Genomic DNA, 13,816 nt, shown 5'->3' on the forward strand with positions numbered 1-13,816 from the left:
ATCAATATACAACAAACAAGAAATTATACAGGAGAAGCGATGTAGAGCATCCCATCAAAGAAATGTATGATCAGAAAAAATAGATGGGTCAGTCACAAAGTGAGAGTGAGAGAAACAACAGATGAACCACCCACACACTTCACTGGATTTACATAAATACACTGTATTTACACAATTGTGTATTTATACAATTTAAGGAGAAAATGGGGAAGGCCCCAATACACTGGGCGGATGTACTACAGTGAGCTTATGGGAGAACATAGCCAACAGTTGTCTCACCGGGCAGATATGAATGTGTTGTAATTTATATTTTTTGAGGGAAAATATATTGGAATATAAGAGCATTGCTCGAATTGCTCAAATTCTGTTTTCTGTAGCTTCCACTAAGGATCCATTTGCATCTTGGAGAAAATCTAAAAATCCCTAAGTGATTTGGGCCTTAGTGAATATGGTGGTATTAGTAAGGCAGATGGGAGGGTCTTTAGGTACCTCTCCATCCTTCAGAGGAAATGTAAGAATAGAGTCTAGAAATAAGGTTCTGTAGATGCTATATATGGGGTGGTACAGTGGATAGCGTGCTGGACCTGGGGTTAGGAAGACCCATCTTTCTGAGTTCAAATCTAGCTTCAGACACTCACTAGCTGTGTGACCCTGGGCAAGTCACTTAACCCTGTTTGCTTCAGTTTCCTCATCTACAAACTGAAGAAGGAAATGACCAACTACTCTGATATCTTTGCAAGAAAATCTCAAATGGGGTGGGTCATGAAGAACTGGACATGACTGAAACAACTGAACAACAACCAATTGCTGTATTTGGGATAGGACATATATTTCTGAGGAAGTCCTGTTTAATTAGAAGTACACTTAAGTTCACTTAGGAACACAGGAGGTTTGGCCCCTTGGTAAATGACCATTAGTTGTTTTCCTCTTGGAGCAATGGCCTGTCTATCTATTCCACTGCAGGGGGCACAGACAATCATTAGGACATCTGCCTTCATCCCATTTATGCTAAATCAATGAGGGAAACTCCACAATTTGGATATCTTGAATGACCTACAATGAGTTTTATTTTTTTATTTCCATATTTCATCTGTCCCTTTCTGAGAAATAGGAATACAAATTTATTCATTCTTGAGACATGGTGACACGTAGGAATGTCCTTCTTTAATGAGTCATTGTGGATATGTATAACCAAGCAAGAAGGGCATAAAGGACTGCCTGTCCCTTATCAACTTTGCATATCTGTGACACAAATAGGAAATGCATTATAATTACCAGTACAGATACTTTTTCAAGACAGGAATGTACTGTGTCTTTGCAGTACTTATTCTTCTTTTGAAGACTACGCATTCAAAAATTTCCACTCGAACCATGTTAAGGTAACTATATTACAGCAACTCCTAGGTTATTCTCCCTCCTTTCTGAAGGAGTTCAATCCCTGGCTCACCACTTTCTCCCCTCCCCAGATCCTGTCCTTTTACTAGCAGACCTTAATATCCACTTAGACACGCCTCAGACTAACTTATTTCCTTGCCTTGAGCTTCTTCCCACACCAGTACATTCTACATGCCCAACCATGCTCCAGGTACTCTACCATGGCTCTGCTCACACCCAAGGAAAAGCTACTTCTACTGTCCATATGGAACCAACACTTGAGGTATAACACGAAATCTTCTTATGATCACCTTCTTGCATTAGAAAAACGATACAATCTTCTGTCACAAAGTAGCTTAAATAGAATATATGTAGAGAGAGTTGCCAATTTTCTGGGAACTAAGAGTTTAATAAATTAACAGCCTCAACAACAACAACAATTAGTATTTATGTAATGGTTAAAGGTTTATAAAATGCTTTACATATGTTATTCCATTTGATCCTCACAACAACCCTAGAGGTAGATGCTATTGTTACCCCTATTTTATAGATAAGGAAATCGACACAAAGAGGTTAAGTGGCAGGTTTTGAATTCAGGTCTTCTTAATTCCAAGTCCAACATTATGCCCTGTGCCACTCAGCTGCTTCTAACCAAGAGAATGGAGAGAATACAAGGTTTTGGGACAGCTAGGTGGTGCAGTGGATAAAGCACCAGCCTCAGGAGGACCCGAGTTCAAATCTGGCCTCAGACACATGACACTTAACTAGCTGTGTAACCCCAGGGAAGTCACTGAACCCTCATTGCCCAGCCCCCTCCCCCAAAGTACAAGTTTTTTTAAAAAAAATTTTATATTACCAAATGCTTAAATCCTGTTCTAAACATTTTAGTGTTTCTTTTAGGCAAAACCAAATAAAACTTTGGTTTTTAGCCAACATAAACAACTCACAACCTATGAGTTCTGCAAAAATCAGGTGGGCAGAAGACATCTCAGGGGCCATCTTTCACAGCTTGATACATATATAAGTTCCTAAAGATTCAAGAAGGTTCAAACTTTTGCTTGAAAGAATCAAGATACAAAACCACCACCACCACCATCACCACAGCAAGAAAAACTGAAGCTCATGCAGAATTCAGAGTTTAGGACCTTAAAAAGACCATTCAAATTCAAAACCTTTTTGTTTAAAGTTAAAAAACCTTAAAAGGCCCATCTATCCTCCCCCCCCCAAAATCCACAGGAGTTACTCAAGTATAAGTACCATTATGCAATATACTCTAATAATTTGTGGCTCTGCCATATTTTAGATTTTGATTTCTGAGAGAAAACTTGAGAATCCTTTAAAAAAAAATCCAAACCTAACCCTCCCATATTTTCAGGGCTATCCAAAACATCCAATATTTCCATCTTAAATGTACACTTCAAATCGGTCTCTGAGAAGAACACCAAAACTGCTAAGTTCTGCCTTTGTCTCTAATTTTATTATGAATGATATTAGCCTGAAACTGTTTTCTGCCCCAATGAAATACAGCTGCTCTGCTAAATTAAGTCTGAGAAAGAACTCAACTGAAATTAGAACTTAATAGTATTGTGATGATAATCAACTGTGTGGTACAGTAATGTATGGACCTATATACTTTGGTAATATGCAAATAGTGCCATCTCATGGCCAATTAATCTTACTGTTTTAAAATGGTTACCAACTAATCTCCCAAGACAGAACAATAGGACAGACAGCTGGAAAATTCCTATGAACAAGTTTTCCTTCTCAGTAATATTCCTACAAAGGTGGAACTCTTTGTGACCTCAGAAATTAGCATGAGTTTCATATATATTCAAGAAAGATAATGTGAAAAAACCTGTCCCCATGTGTACTGACTAATAAATTTTGAGAGAGAAGAATCAGCCATAATACTTTATTAGTTATACTACTGGAAATTGAATTGATTGAAATTTAATTAAGAGAAATAATGCAGATTTCAAGTGGTATTTATCAATTTCAATGCATCTTTGAAGCATTTAATACTTTTCTTTAAGAAAAAAATGTGTAAATATGATGTCAAGTTCCAATCATCATGTACAGCTCCCACTAAGCTAATTTCTGTCCTCAGGCTCTCTGCATTCAGGATAACACCCTGAGAAGCTATCTGTGCACACATTTAAGAACAGTTTCACTATTTAGCAATATTTATTGTGCCCAATATTCCTTTAGATTTTGCTGCTGGCATGAATATCATTGACAGAAGGGCCCTGATTGTCAAGCAAAAGGATTTCTGACACAATGGAAAGTAAGAGAATAGGACAAGCACAGAATTACCCCTTCGCTGGTTTTCTGCAAATCTGAAGACGTGTTTCTTGTGTCATTGCCTGCATCTCCAGCCTCAGAGCCACTCTTATTTTCTTCCTCTTTGCAGTCCTTGTCATCTTCTTCTGCTGGAGATTTCCGTGACTGCTTAGAAGATTTCTAAATGTTTAGACAGGTTAAAAAAACAGAGTCAAAAGCTAAAATTAAAGTTAGAAAGCAAGAAAAGCCCATCAAATATGGCATCAAAAAGTCTTCTCTATCATTGGGACAAGTCACTGCTTGAGAGGTTTTCTTTGATGCAATGCAATGCAGTAGAAAAAACTAAGCTGAGAGTCAGGGGAAAAACAAGCTTTATATAGTCCTGGAACAGCCACTATCTAATGACCTTGGGAAAATCATTCAACCTTTTTTGGGCTTAGTTTCAGCATTCAGAAAATAAGGGGCTAAACTAAATGATTTCTCAGTCCACTTATAGCACTAAAATTCTCAAATTTGAAGCTCAGAAGTTTGTATATTCAGAATACACTGCAAATATGCAACCAGAACAGGCAACCTATTATGTTAGCCATTGCCTCTAGTAGAGAATTTTTACATAAGGGGCAACAGAATATGGCCATTTGAATTCAGTCTCCTTTTGGGTTACATTAATGGAATAGATAGTATTCTGTTTTTGTCATTTTACTTTTGTCAGCACGACAAAACTTTTAACTTTGTCTGGTGATTAAGCACCAAAAGAGACAATGTAAGAACAGCATTAGAAAAACTAATTGTTAAAAACTATTAACATAATGAACTTTAATCATTTCAATTATACCTACTTAAGAACCAAGGATCATGCTGGTAGATGAGTCCTATTCTCATCATTAAGTACTTGAAATCAGAGTAGGAAAAAGTAAGAAATTGCTAAAGTCTGAATTTTTAATGGCTTACCAGCAAGAGAAGTTTAACTGGATAACCCTGAAATCACTAATAAGTAGGTCCATACTAATATACCTTAAAGGAAAGAAGACCACTTAACATTTCTATAACACTTTTCTTTTAAGGATTTATAAATCCTCTCACTGTGTTGTTAGATAAATGTGATTTAGTCACTGAAAATGTCTCTGAAATGGATCAGCAAATTGGTGCTTAGCCACACAACCAATAAAAACCATGCAATTTCTAAAGAGAAAAAGTCTATTTGATAGATATATGACATGGAATATAACTGAACCAAAAGAAATACTGTTCACTTAAATTCTCTGCAAGATTCCATCTTGCTTAACTGAATTTACTAATCAAACCCAAAATGGAAGTTACAATTTAGTTAAAATTAGGTGATTTTCACTTTAGATAACAGATTTTAAGTATATTTACATATGTAATCAGAGATCTGATTATCCATATTTATCCACACTTAGATAATTTAGAAAGTATTACAATGAAGGAAAAAGAAATATCTGTGTTGCATTCTCCTAGTGAATAAAGAAAAGATCATTAAAAAATATAGCAAATGTCTAATTGTGCCAAAGAAGACCACTTACTTTGTAGTAAAAGGCCAAATGTGAAAAAAAACGGCATATACAATAAACTTCAAAAGGCACTTGGGGGAGGAGGAGCTAGGTGGCACAGTGGATAAAGCACCAGCCCTGGATTCAGGAGGAACCGAGTTCAAACCCTGCCGCAGACACTCGACACTTACTAGCTGTGTGACCCTGGGCAAGTCACTTAACCCTCATTGCCCCCCCCCCCCACACACACACAAAGGGACTTGGGGAAATTAGAATGTTCAGAATCTGAATTAAGGTTAGGGTATTAATGTAAATGATCATGTAATACATGATCTTCAGTTCACTTTACCTGAAGAGAAAAATGATAACCTCTAATCACCTTGGGGCCAAATTTAGGTAGAACAGTACTTCACTCCTCATCCCACTCAACAATAGAACATGTTCCTATCAAATCCAGCTTTTATTTTTTTTAGATCAAACCTGTGATTTGATTGATGGAGGCTCTGTCAACGAGGATACTTCCTTTATCAATGCAAATCTGCCAATACTCTAAAAGAGATAGTTTTACAGAGTTGCCTAGGGCACCAAATGATGAAATGACCCGCCTCAGGTCACACAGTTGGTATGTTTCAGAGACAACTTAAGTCCAGGGCTTTCTGACTCAGAGGCTGGCTCTCTATCTCCTTTGCCACTATGCCTCTCTCTGGATACTTGATTAAATCTGACTTAAGTTGAATAGTTATGGAGTGACTCTAATTATTTTATTAAGGTTATAACTGGCACAGCTCACCTGTGACTAAAATATCTGTTAAGACTGTGACATGGAAGAGGAGATAAACATTCCCCTTACTTAAATGGTCATTAAATATTTTACAGGGTAATTTTTTGTTTTTGTAATTTAAGAAGGATAAATATAGTTTCTGATATTTTTATTTGTGGGCCAAGAATTTAAACACATAGATCTAGTGTGGCATAATAGTAGAGAAGAGAGAATGCTGGACTTGGGGTCAAGAGATTGAACACTACTTCTAATTCTTCCTGGCTGTGTCAATCTTGGAAAGTCACCTAACCTTTCTGAAACTCAGTTTCCTCATTTGTATACTGAGGACAATAACACACTACTTCCTCATCAGTGGTTATTATTAGGAAAGTGCTTTATGCACCTTCATGTGCCATTATCTTTTCAAATTCTTTGTAAGAACTTAAAAGTGAGAACTCAGTAAATGAGTAAAATATTTCTTAGTGACTTTTTAAAATTTTGTAAATTTTTTAGTGACTTCTGAATTAACATATGATTCCTTCTGCCAGTCACCAACCCTAGACTCCCTTATTAGGGGAAGTCTTACCAATAATCGAGTGAAACAATGATATTTAAGGTCATATATACCTGGATTATACTACATATCTTGCAATAGAAACTAGTGAAGACAATTTAAGGTGTCACCAATATTATATGGAGCTCATTAAGCCATAAGTTATTCAAAATAAATATATGTAGATTTAGAAATGAAGTTCAGAGTTGGAGAAGATTTGCGTCTAAATGGAATCCAAGTCCTTTTGCGGAATAACAACTGCAATGGAAGGTGATAACTGAAAGGGGGGGAAAAAAGCTAGATTTCTATTTTGCAAGTGACTATCATGCATGTGACATTAATAACAATGGAAAAAGCTCCTCTGTAACCTTTGAAGTATATGATTTTTTCCGTTTTGAGCCAGCCTTTTCATTCTTTCTTTTGCCTTTTCCATCTTCTTCTACTCTATCGCCTTCCTCCTCACTGCTGGCATCTGCAGTATTGCCTCCTTCACCCTCAGTTTCTGAAGAGCTCTGTTGTTGAATTGCCTGAAAAATAATAAAAGATTAGCTAATTACATTGAGCAAAGTAGCAAAGACACACATACTCACATGGAAATGGTGATAAGAAATGGCTATACTTTAGGCATTTTACTTAGAAACAGCTTGGCTTATTCTTAGGGCTCTGGAGAGAAAGGTCTGGCAGAAAGAATTTCTTCCAGTGGCCACTTAAACATCAATGATCAGATGAAGAAGCTTTAACTCTGAAGGGACCAATCAAGTTTTGATGATGGAAACCTGCACATTAAAGTCATAGTCAGTCACAACATTAGGAGCACTATTTACTGAAAACATTTAGCTGGTCTTCTGGAGTAGAGAGTTTGTGTTCCTAGTAGGTAATCAACCAATTAGCAGAAAGAATATACATCTGCACAAGATCATTACAGCATAAAAACTAAAACTAAGAGATGAGATGAAGGAAAATAATATAAATTATTTACCTGGTATCCAGTAAATTTGACTCCAGGATTATTTTCTATTTCCCACAAGCCTTCATTAAATCCTTTTCTTTTGTTAGACTTTCCAAACTTATCTTTATATTCTTTATAAGGGAAAAGGTCTTTGGGCCCCAGAAATGCTCTGCAGAAAAGACATGGGTAATATAAATGTCTTTTCAAATGTAATACATCTAAAACATCAAAAGCACCACAATCAAGGCATTTTTCACTTAAATAACCCAATGTACATACTAATTTTAAAAATTGTCAGGTAGGAAACAAGTACATTTTAAGAAATAAGTACCCTAAGGTAGTTTATAAGAAAGTTAAGAAAACAAGTCCTTAACACTTAACATCATCCTCACCCCTTCACCCCATTCGGTGGCTAGCATAGTGTTTTGTATATAATGGCTGCTTAATAAATAGATGTTCAAAGAATGGATGGATGAATTCTAGCCTCAGACCATTTTTTTCTTTTATTTATTATTATTTTTTTGCGGGGTAATGAGGGTTAAGTGACTTGCCCAGGGTCACACAGCTAGTTAAGTGTCAAGTGTCTGAAGCTGGATTTGAACTCAGGTCCTCTTGAATCCAGGGCTGGTGCTTTATCCACTGCACCATCTAGCTGCCCCCCCCCCCGACCATTTTTAAAAAAAATTTTCAACTACTTGAGACTTACTGTAGCATGGCATAGTAGATAGAGTACTGGCCTTGGAGTCAAGAAGATCCAAGCAAGTTGCACTTACCTTCAGACATTTACAGGCTCTGTGGCTGTGGACAAGTCATTCAACCCTTCAGTGTTCTAGGTAATTCAATAAGCTATGAGATATAGAGAAGGGCTGACTTACATTGGTAGAATTATCTCATCTTCCCTATATAGGTGAAATCAAAGGTCCTATCCCTTTCCTTAAGACTTATTTTAATGAACATTTTAGTTTATTTAAGGCCCATTGACTCTTAACATACTACCAAATTTTATAATATAGAGAGTAATAACACTAGATATAAAATGTAATGGAACAGGAAATATCAAGCATACATCAACTCATTATCCCCTCGCAAAATTTCTAGAAACTGAAAAACATTGCTCTTAAAAGATCAAAATGCTACTGAATAACTTCTATTATACATACTAAAATCAATTATTAGTTAACATCCTATGATCTCCTCACTAACAACTCCCCCCCCCCCCTTTTTTTGAACTCAGGTCCTCCTGAATCCAGGGCCGATGCCTTATCCACTGCGCCACCTAGCTGCCCCCAACAACTCATCCTCTCTTAACCAACCATGGAGTCTCTAAGTTGGAAGAGAATTTAAAGACCATAGCATCAGAGGACTGAGGGTTAGAAGGGACCTCAGAAACAACTGTCTTTCTGTAAAGCTGCACATTTTACAGATAAGGAAACTGAGGCCCAGAAAGGTCCAACTTCCCATCCAATGAAGAAATTATTTTTATAGCAACCATTATTAATCCTGAAAATCACAGCTCAGAGGCACTATCTGCCCCTAGGGTCCTTCTCTCCAATTAGACAGGCCTCCATTTAAAGAGGGGTACCCAGACTAGCCATCTCTTCACTTCTTACTAGGCTGGGCAGCTGTAGTCTTCTCCAGCACCTTCCTCGAGACTTCCTTTTCTGTGTTTTTGTCTTCCCCATTGAAATGTAACCTCCTGGAGGACAGGGCCTGTCTTTATCTTGCTTGTATTTATTTTCTCACAGTTCCTGGTACAGAGTAAGGACTTCATGAATGCTTGTTGACTTGAGACTGATTGGTAGAAAGTTCTTTCTTATACTGAACAAAAACCTATTTCTATCACTGGTTCATTTACATTCTGGAGAAACACAAAATACACCTTTCTCTTTACACACTTTTTCTCTTTAAATATTTGAAGATTGTTTTCGCATTTCCCTTAAGTCTTCCTGCCTCCGGGCTAAATATTTTCTGTTCCTTCCACTTTCCTTCAATAAAACAGTTTGCATCAGATCAATCACTATCCTGATCTCTAATCTCTAATTCATCATGGTTCCTCTAACAATGTATTACCCATTACTGAACACAATGTTCCAGACAGTATGTTAAAAGTATATAATGGGAATATTAGTTTTTATAATCTAGATACGATGCTTCTCCTGATATAATATAAGAACTGAGTTAGCCTTTTTTTAAGCAGCTATAGAACAAAAGATTTAATGAATGCCTCTTATAAAGAAGAACTTCAATAGGTCTGATTAGAGACACAGAAGAAATAAAAGACATCATAGATCCTTGTGCTTAAAGGAGTTTATAAATTAATTGGGAAGACAAGACAGACATATATGCAACTACTGCAGCAAAATGCAAAAGTTTAAATATATTTAAAGACTTAATTGGGTGGTATGGCTTATAAGTGTTATAGAAACTTGGGAGCAGGGGACAGATAAATGTGTGCTGGAGTACCAATGGAACATGAACTGGGCCTTGAAAAATATACAGAATTTCTTTTGGCCCAGGAATACTACTACTAGGCATTAATCCCAAGACAAAGGAGAAGTTCCCAAAATATTTAGATCAATACTTTTTGTGGCAGCAAGAAATTGGAAACAAAGTAGATGCCTATGGTATATGAATAATAGAATATTATTGTGCCATAAGGAATGCAATTATGAAGAATTCAGAGAAATCTGTGAAAATAAATATATTACATTTTTATTTATTCTATATGTGTGTATACATATACACAGATGCACATGTATACATTCATTGTCTCCCTCAAGTTCCTTGCCTGTAGAAATTGTTTCATTCTTTGTATCTATTCATCCAGTCTCTCATTCCTACTAGTTCACACAAGCTCTCACTTAGCTACCGTATTTATCTTTTGATTGGGATTTTTGTGCAAGGAGTCATTCCTGGTTTATGACAAATCTAGCGAAACTTCCCTGAGGCTCTGTATTCTTGGGAGTCCTGTATTATGATAGAGATTAAATTAAACAGGCCACAGAAACTACAGGGAGCCAGTGGCTAAGGAGAGAAGTAGGTGGTGTGGGCAAATGGATTGAATGATGTGAAGCACTCAATCAGCATGTAAAAAGATGGGGAAGGGATGAGAACCAGCCATTTGGTAATAATATCCCTCTCCTTTCTCCAGTACATATTCCTCAGGCTGAACACTCCTCCTCTGTCACATCTATTCCCCTTAAAAAGTTGTCTTTCTAAACTGCCTTCAATGCTCATTTTAACTAGTTTTCATTTTGGGGCCCAGTGGATAGAGTGCTAGGTGTAGAGTCAGGAAGACCCGAGTTCAAATATGGTCTCAGATTCTTACCAGATCTGTGATTCCAGGCAAGTCAATTAGCATCTGTTTGCCTTAGTTTCCTCATCTGTAAAATGGGGATAATAATAGCACCTACCTCCCAGGGTGGTTGTGAGGACCACATGGGACATAATAGTAAAGAGCTTAACATAGTACCTGCTACATAGAAAGTGCTATCTAAATGCTAGCTATTATTATTATAATATAAAAATGGTAAGGAGAAGGGAACAGAGGGTGATTTGCTCTTTGCCTCACCTGCCATACAAGGGTTTACTTTTAACTATTTTATGTATCTCTCTAACTGTCCTCATACATGCATGTGTACCTATGTATGTATTAGAGGTAATTTTCCCAAGCTATACTAAGCTTCTACATACATTACCTGCAATACAGAGCTGTAAGCTGTCTCTGAATTCTTAGACATTACTGTGTCTAATCAAGTGCTTATCAGTAAAGGGTTTGTAGAAAATGGGATGAAAATGTCAATATCTCCCTAAGAAGATGTGAATTACCAATGCAGCATAAAGCTCCTAACCAAGATGAGGCTTACAAAGCAGTGGCAGTGTCTGGAGGGGTTATGTGGTTCTGAAGACATGGACTTATCAAAGGTCTCAAATTCAGATTCTTAAAGAGTTCTTTTATCATTATCCTCCAGATCTACTGAAGCTTATCTAGGGAGACAAGATCAACAAGATTTTAGATCAGAGCCAGTCTAGCAGCACCAAAGTAATGCTCAACACAGTACAGCTCCATGGGGTTTGACCTATATAGGGAATGGATCTGCCCAAAGAGCTTTCCTATGTTGAACTGAAGTGGGGCAACCATAAATGTGGGCAGAAGAAATGTTTCAAGGATGTGCAGAAAAGCAAGGTGATCCAGCGGTGCACATTTGGTAAGCAAGAGCAGTAAAGAGTCCAGCTTGGTGTGTGGCATACACGGATGGGGCAAGCATATTTAAGGAAAGAATTCAAGTCATGTGTGAGTCTAATAAGCGAAGTTTGAACAATAATGATCTCTGTAAACAGGGAATACTGGGGAGGGCTGAAAGTTGTATATGCTTTAAAAACGTGCAATCATAATTTCTGGCAAACGTGGCCAGGATTTCTTATAAAAAGCATTCTGATTGCTACTAAATTTGGATACAGAGGGATTCCTGAAATACTTAATTCATTTTTTAATAGAGGCAAAAGCTTCACTTCCTGTTCTGGATAGTGGAACAGGTTCATATTTCATTTAGCAAGGAAAGTGACATACTTTGTTAGAGCATCATTTCCCATCAAATGTCTTCTTAAAAGGTTGAACTAGATGATCTCAAAGACCTCTTACAGCTCTAAAAGTCTATGATTCTATTGTGTTAAGGGAAGGGAGAGGTGAGGAATAAAAATACCAACAGCTGACATTTACAGAGCACTTTAAAGTTTACAAAATGCTTCCTGTACAGTATTTCATTTGATTATCACAACAATCTTGTGAGGTAAGCATTTCAAGCAAAATGCTCCCAGATAATTTTGCTAGTGTGTAAAAGAGGAAGCTATGATAGATAAGCAGTTTGAAATTTCTAATGAGATGTAAAAGAATCTCAAGTAGTCTTTTGTATACCCCAAAGTCCACCATTAGCAGCTGTGTTTACATCTGTCTTATTCTTGAGGGTCTACCAGGCAAAGGGTGAGATGGTAACCTAGGATACAGGTTTCCTTCCAGAAGGATCATGGAGCAGCAGCCTCAGGTATACAAGGTCTGGGCAAAGCTTCCTTCTCTCAAGACAAGAATTAAGAATGTGCTAGAGGAGTAGAATCAAGAAGCTAATTAAGAATCTAAACTTCATAATTCACTCCTGCCCCCATTTATTATTCTTACTCCCTGGTTTTCCTACAGTTACGAGCAGTTAAACAACCACTACCACCACAACAACAAAACCCTTAGAAAAATGTATAAAGGACTCTTTGCTTGTTCTAAGGATGGAAGAGGTGATACTAAGAGATTGTGTCTTGTGTCAGCAATGGGGCAGGAAAGAGAGAAACTCCTGTATGAGAATGGGATAGGTTCACCCCAAATAAGTGGGAAGGGCTACTCCAGTCTTTGGGGTTTGAAAAAAAGACAAGAGACCTATCTGGAATATATGGTAGAATCAGAGGTACACACAAGATATATGTACACTAGCAGAGGGTCCTCACATTATCACCAATATCTAGCTGAAAAGCTAAGGCCATTCAATACCAAAGATATTTATGTCATAAGATAGAGATATTTATTGTTTCAAATGTCTACTCGGATGAAAAGACATTGTTCTTTTGTTTTGATCAAACTGATTTTGATAGCACGTAAATTTGTAGCTTATCCATCAACAATATTTTACAGATTAAAATCAAAATTTGTAATCTGACAAGACATTCATTTTAAAAGAATACGGCATTTTGGTTAACTTACGTTTCATGGGTGCCAAAAAAGAAGATTGGGTACTTATTTGCTGGAGGCTTCACAGCTCCCTCTGGGAGTTCATCAATCTGTTAAGAATAAAATTACATAGGGCTGTTATCAACCATTCAGATAAATTGTGTAAATCAGGTGAATCTCATAAAGGGATGACTACAATGATGAGCACTGCTCTTTCTGTGACTAATTTCAAACAGCAGTGACTGTTCCACTGCTCCTAGACTCTCTGAGATTTTGTTGTTGTTGCCATTTAATTGTACACCAGAGAAAGAATAACAGGCCACTGCACTGAGAAGCTAGAAATACAATGTCACAATTTGATTCTCAGTCACACTTTTGAAAATTCAAATGAGATACAGTCATTGAGATAGATCACTTAGCATCCAGCTCAGTGACTCTTAAACTTTTGAAATCCCCACCATTCCTTCTCTCAGGTTTCATATTGACCCTCTGTAAACATAATCCCCCCCACCAACCCTAAAGCACCTAATTAAGCCTCTTCCTCAAATAAGTATTTTAATTAGTAAATTATTTTTTAAAATTCACTAATTTAGAATAAAGGAGAAGAGAATATAGTTTGAATAAATTAAAAAAACAAGCATTGTAGAATGTTTGCAAAGAACTACATTTTTAATATTTT

At 36.9% G+C, this 13,816-nt stretch overlaps 1 protein-coding gene across 1 annotated transcript in view; it reads right to left on the minus strand.

Moving 5' to 3' along the window:
* Positions 1-13,816, minus strand: part of HDGFL3 (HDGF like 3) — an 86,840-nt gene that overhangs the window by 19,324 nt on the left and 53,700 nt on the right. Inside the window, exons 2-5 of the mRNA XM_043981515.1 lie at positions 13,171-13,247; positions 7,458-7,596; positions 6,847-7,005; positions 3,688-3,834 (exon numbers count right to left, since the gene is read on the minus strand). Of these exons, the coding sequence (XP_043837450.1) occupies positions 3,688-3,834; positions 6,847-7,005; positions 7,458-7,596; positions 13,171-13,247 (522 nt within the window). The remainder of the gene's footprint in view (positions 1-3,687; positions 3,835-6,846; positions 7,006-7,457; positions 7,597-13,170; positions 13,248-13,816) is intronic.

This window comes from Dromiciops gliroides, chromosome 2 (genome assembly GCF_019393635.1).
Source record: "Dromiciops gliroides isolate mDroGli1 chromosome 2, mDroGli1.pri, whole genome shotgun sequence".
Taxonomy (NCBI): domain Eukaryota; kingdom Metazoa; phylum Chordata; class Mammalia; order Microbiotheria; family Microbiotheriidae; genus Dromiciops; species Dromiciops gliroides.